This window comes from Vicia villosa, linkage group LG2 (genome assembly GCF_029867415.1).
Source record: "Vicia villosa cultivar HV-30 ecotype Madison, WI linkage group LG2, Vvil1.0, whole genome shotgun sequence".
In the NCBI taxonomy this organism is placed as follows: Eukaryota; Viridiplantae; Streptophyta; class Magnoliopsida; order Fabales; family Fabaceae; genus Vicia; species Vicia villosa.
In genome coordinates, this window is record NC_081181.1 from 153135084 (window position 1) to 153141515 (window position 6432).

General features: G+C 31.4%; 1 protein-coding gene across 2 annotated transcripts; it reads right to left on the bottom strand.

Moving 5' to 3' along the window:
• Positions 1-270: 270 nt before the first annotated feature.
• Positions 271-3167, bottom strand: LOC131652527 (protein PLANT CADMIUM RESISTANCE 10). Of its 2 annotated transcripts, none has more exons than XM_058922403.1 (4): positions 2999-3154; positions 2472-2667; positions 1199-1425; positions 271-819 (listed from the first exon to the last, which is right to left on the bottom strand). In XM_058922403.1, exons 2-4 carry the CDS (start codon positions 2641-2643, stop codon positions 649-651), a joined length of 570 nt encoding a protein of 189 aa, XP_058778386.1. In that variant the 5' UTR covers positions 2644-2667; positions 2999-3154; the 3' UTR covers positions 271-648. The 2 variants fall into 2 exon arrangements, with proteins under 2 accessions (XP_058778386.1, XP_058778387.1); XM_058922404.1 differs by having other exon boundaries at positions 683-815; positions 2999-3167.
• Positions 3168-6432: the final 3265 nt, after the last annotated feature.

Below are 6432 nucleotides of genomic sequence, written 5' to 3' on the forward strand. Positions count from 1 at the left end.
TTTTAGACATTATTTGACCCTTGTAAAAGACCTATTTGCTTCGCATGATACCAATATTTCAAATTTTATTCATCAACTTAAATTCTCTGCTCAGGTCATGTTACAATCCTTTACCCATTAGTACAGACAAATAACTAACAGAGTCAACTTAGGTCATTCGCAAATTTAGAATTTACCAAAGCTGTGCAGGCAAGCAACTGCCAGCAACTTCCTCCCAAAAGGCATTTGCAATCATCAATACCTTACCTCAAAAGTCATATCTTCCATGTCGTAAAAACATAAATATCAAACATAAAGTCTGCTCTAGGAGAGGCGAATTACAGAGTAAAATTACAAGTTGAAATAACCGGATAAGAACAATGAGGGTGTAATGCTGTGAGGATAAGTAGCTTCATTAGTCTTGGAGGAAGTGGGATAAATGGCACTGAAGCAGTAATATGACTAGGCATTAAACAGACTAAATTTTTATTTACAACTGGGTGTTTTATATTCATCTAGTTTATCTCCAAGATAGTTGAAAAAGTAAATGTGAGGATCAATAGTATAACAACATTGACTTGTAGCGTGTAATGAACCACATACTTCACCAAAGTTTACAATCCTTAAACCATACACAGTGTAAGGGATAGGGAGAGCAGACTTGTGGCATTACTGCTTTGAATCTGGTTGCATTGTCTGAACTGTCGGAGCTGTAACTACTGCCAGTTTTGTATCTGTAGCTTCAGAATCCCCAGCTCTTTCGCGTATTTCACGGTACTCTTGACAAACGGCACACAAATGGCAGCAAAAATGGGTAACAAAATCCCCACACGGTGCTTCCTTCATAAGACAAAAAGAATATCATTATGCATCACATCAGCATAAAGTTTCTTTAAGTTGTTGTCATTAACTCATTATTAACATTACACAAGTGACTTCAAGATTTTTTAGATCAGATAATTCATAGAAAGTGCTAAAATTTCTCTATTAAAGGCAAATACTTTAAGCAAAGGCCTATTGAGAAGTGTTTCACAGTACTAGAAACGTTTTCAAGAGAAACATGCATTCTTTCAAAGTTTGAACTTCCCTTGAACTACTTTTACGGATTCTTATATGTTTACAAAGAGAAAGTCCTACAAGTATATTCCATTTTTCTATTACCGGCAAAGTTTAAAAACATATTATAAAACTTGATGTAAAGCATGGTTGTATATATTACCGGCAAATTATGCTTTGATCGTAAGGTTCTGCGGTAGCCACAAGCATAACAAGAAACCAGGCATCCAGGTAATCCCCAAAACAGGCCGTCAGTTATTATGCAGCAGGCTGTATTAACAAGACTCCATAATATAAAATGGGTAACACATGATCCCACAAACGTGCCAGAACCCAGAAATTCTGCATTCTTCCCAAAGAGATAGCAAGGAAAAAAAAAACCTATACAACCTGCACAGATGCAGAAAGTTTGTAACCAGTCTTTTCAGTTGCAAGTTTATAAAATATTAACAAAACAAACTTCTTGACTTGTTGCAACATATAGAAATGCAAAAAACATGGGTTTTTTGTACCAAAATTTAAATATTTGAATCAACAAGCTAAAAAAGAATTTTACTAATTAAGGTGTTAAATATTGATGAACAAACACAAGAAAAAGCTACAGTCAATCAAAAGCCAGTTTGAAAAAATAAACTTCAGAACTTCCCGTCCTAATCCAAATTGTCAAGGCAGTCACAATATTAATCCTACTAACAATCTTCGACGTCCATGGGTGATCCTGACCATTTTCCCAAGCCATCCATCCTAAAAATAAATGGTATTTTGAACGGTGTAGCAACATTATATGTTTCTTGATTTCACTGTGGGTCTATGGAAGCCAGTCTTCCCATCCATTTTCAAGAGACTGATTCCATAACTCCAACCCGCAACCCATAACTTTGATTCTATTTTGTTTATGTTATGAAGATAGTTGGGATTCCTTGGGATCCTCAAAAAGAAATGGAGGACTATGTTTATAAGAGAGATAGACACGTAGAGAAGTTTGGCTGGACCAATTTATAGAATTATTTTCAAACACAGCTCCAACCAAACTCCTCCGTCTCTATCTTTCCAAATGGAGCCCTCAACTTCTTTCAAGAAATTGAGAGGACCTCGACCGTGCAATATAAGATTCCAACCAATGAACCTATTTTTCCATCTATCTATCTATCTATCTATCTATGCTAAGAAAAGTCTTCTCCTAAAATTTCGCACCGCTACAATAGCATATACTCCACTAAGTAAGATCATCTACATGGACCTAATTCTGCCATAATGTTCTATCCAACATCATGCTTCTATCCAATTCGTTATTTTCAAGTAGCAGATACCACACAACAAAAACTAGGATTGAAAGAAGAAGAAGTACACAAGCAAATATTCTCAAACAAACAAGCATTGCATACATAGTCAAGAAGCACCTTGGTACTAAATGACTAGGTAAGGAAGTAGCATACAGCTCGGCATATCATCGCAACAAGCACAGATTCCAGAAGACCATTGAGCCTGCATTTGACTTGTTCCATTGCTACTATCATCACCATGGTGTAGAGAAACACTCATTGCATCTGAATCTGATTGCCCCAATGGAATATAAGCTGGTGGCACATAACTACCTTGGTTCTTCATATTCTTATAATAATGAAATTCTTTCTACAAAACAAAAACAAAAAATCAATTCTTAGTTAAATCAATTCCTCTACAAGCATGATTATAAAAAACACAACAAAATCATGAAAACCCTTAAATCTAAAAAAAATCGATTAAGCTGAAATTAAAATCTTCATTAAGTAATTAAGCTAGCATCTTCATCAAGATTATGAAACCCAATCTCTAAACCCGTAAATCTAAAAAAAAAATGATTAAAAATGAAAATTAGCGAAACCGTGAATTTGAATTATGATAAAAATATGTGAAAACGGATCTGGTAATTGGAGAATTAATTTGAATTATGATAAAGAAGAAAGAAATAATGTTTGTTTACCTTAAGTAATTAAGGTTGAATGAAGTGTGAATGAGTGAGTGAGTTCTCCTCCAAGCGTTGCGTTGCGATTATCACTTTCTGGGTTTCTTGCTACTTTATGTCTTTGTTCTTTCTTTAATCAAATATTTTGCCTTTTCCAAAAAAAAAACTATTTTTAGACAAGTTGTGCTTAGACACGGTTGCGATTTTAGATAGATGATGTTAAAACATGGATTAAAAAATCAAAATTATAATATGTTTTACTATGTTCGGATGAGAGGTGAACACAATTGATTCTATTAGTTTGATAAATTAATTTAACATAATTGATTTATATTTGGATATATTTATGAAAGTGAGTTAAACAATAAATTTTAAAACAAAAATTATCCAGAATCAATTTTGAAGATAGAAGATAAAAATTTTAACTTCAAATTTAATCAATTCTAAAGACAAAATTAATTCTAGAGACAAAATCAATTCTATTTTTGATAAAACAAACACTTCAAAATTACCATCAATTTTATACCTTTAAATTTAATTATAAATCTTCCAAAAGTCAATCCAAATAGACTAATAATAGTTATATAATGTAAAAATATGCACCGAACCGAAGCCCAAATATTTTTGTCTTAGTAATAAATAATAAGGGTCATGCTAACGAGTGCCACATGGACACTCTTTAAGCATTCCATATAAAAAAAATTACTTAAATAAACTATTTATTTCACTATCCAATACATTAAATACAAACAATTTTAATAAAACAAACTTTGTTATTTTTTAAAAAAGTCAGTTATTTTCATTTCTAAAACATTAAATATAAGTATTACTTACCTTTTTAAACTCTTAACAAGTGCCCCTGGGGCACGCATTTCCCAAATAATAACCATTAAATTTTATAGGGTTAAATATGTTTTTGGTCCCTATAAATAACCCAAAATCTTGTTTTAGTCCCTTTAACATTTTCGTTCAAAGAATGATCCTCATAAAGTTTTCCGTCTCCAATTTTAGTCCCTGCCGTCAACTTTCATTAACGGAAGCTGACGTGACACGTCACGTGGAAGACAACTTGGCAAAAATTTTAAAACGCATTAGCTCGAGGGGGTTTTAAACCTCCTCTAAATAAACCCAGAAAATTTTAAGAACAAAGTTCTCGCAGACATTTTATCAAACACCTTAGATGTACCATTTAAAACTGCAAATTCATTAACAAATTCCATTAAAGCCTTCACAAATTCAAATCTGTAAACAATACAAACCGAACCAATAAAATTCGAATGTAGTTTTGTATCTTCAGCAGATGTAGTTTTGTTCATTATGTAGTTTTGTAAACCCAAACCGAACAAATTCCATTACCTTGCAATTTACATAATAAATGTCTTATATCTTTAGCAAATGTAGTTTTGTTCATTCTGATTTTTTTGACTTAACTCAGTCTGTAATACCAAGGAAGCTACGGGTCTGTGTTTTGGTTTATTTGTGAATCTTTCATTCTTCATGTACATATACCCATTCTAGCTAGCTACTAAATGGCCAACAATGTGACCCTTCAATCCAGTCTATGACTTCCAGTTGATGCTTACATTAGATTCACTTAATTAACTATCAATCCACCAAATTCCACATGTAATTCACGCAAGTTTATCCTGAACCAACCCATTGTTTCTATTCTCTCTTTCCCTGCAGCTTGCTAGTGTAGCATTATAATATCAAGTGCCTCTAAATTTTTTTGTTTTTCTGGCTTCATTCATGTGTCAAGGGTTTTTGGTTTTATTTGATATCATGATTTTATGCTTAATTATGATTAACTTTAGATGTTTAGTTGTAGCTGAATCCCATGAAAGTTCTTAGTGGGTTGTCTAATAAGTTTTCTAGTTAGAGTTAAAACTTTTTATGAAGATGATTTAACAATTTATTTGGAGATATAGAAATGCACCCACACATATGACATGGAATGTGATCAAAAGCATTCATGATGAGTTGCAATTACTAAATATGATTATGCAATTCCATTTTTACTTTCACTATTATTTTCTTTTTTTTTTTAACTAAAGTAAAAGTTGCATACATTATTTTTCATTTCAAGTGATCCTCTAAATAATTTGACATTATTAGCTAAATTCAATATATATGATAGCTTCCCTGCAAACATAAAAATCTTGTGCCTTATTAATCAAAGAAGGTTCCTCAATCTTCTTTGCATTCGAATTTCATTGGTTCGGTTTGTATTGTTTACAGGTTTGAATTTGTGAAGGTTTTAATGGAATCTTTTAATGAATTTGCAATTTTAAATGGTGCATCTAAGGTGTTTGATGAAATGTCTGTGAGAACTTTGTTCCTAAAATTTTCTGGGTTTATTTAGAGGAGGTTTAAAACCCCCTCAATCTAATGCGTTTTAAAATTTTTGCCAAACTATCTTCCACGTGGCGTGCCACGTCAGCTTCCGTTAATGAAAGTTGACGGCAGAGACCAAAATTGGAGACGGAAAACTTTATGAGGATCATCCCTTTGAACGAAAATGTTATAGGGACTAAAACAAGATTTTGGGTTATTTATAGGGACCAAAAACATATTTAACCCAATTCAGTGGCGGAACCACAAAAATTATAAAGCCTTGACAAAATTTTAAAGGCCGCAATTTCAAATTATATATAATATATAAATAATCATCGATCAAAATAAAAAAGACTCGTCATTTTGTCAACAAAAGTATAGTTAAAGTAAAAGAGATTAAATATAACCTTACAATAGCATGTTAAATAAAATCACGAGGCAAATGTCCTTTTCGAAATTTTTTTATATGGTGAATGTTTGAATAATATAAATATCATCAAGTGACTTGAATATCTTCCGCTCGGTGTAACATACTATCAAGTCATTGAACCACACATCGTTGATCTTATTGCGCATTTAGACTTCATAATCTTCATTGGTGAAAAAGCTCTTTCAACGGATGTAATCGACATCGACAATATCAAAGCTAATTCAATAAGTTTGTAAGCCAATAGAAATACCAAATGTTTTTCAGTTTGAAAAAGCTCTTTTTAATTTTAGGGTTAAATATGTTTTTGGTCCCTAGAAAAGCAAATGACATATTTTGGTCGCTACTGTTAAACTAATTTGTATTTTTTGAATGATTATTTTGCAGACATGTTTAGAGTTTAAAAAGATTCTTTGAAAAAATAAACTCAAAATTTGATTTCTAAGACAAATTTTTCATTAATTATATCATTATCTTTTGAATTTTAAAATTTGAAATTTTCATATTTAATTCTTTTCATTTTAAAAAATTCTAAAGTTTGATAAATAAATATTCTACAATATTCTAAACATGTATAAAAAAATTGTTCAAAAATTTAAAAATTAAAGAGTAATTAAACCGTTTTTATGATTTTAAAAAATAACAGGACTAAAACTTCACGCATAAATTTTTTAGAAAGACCAGAAATTTT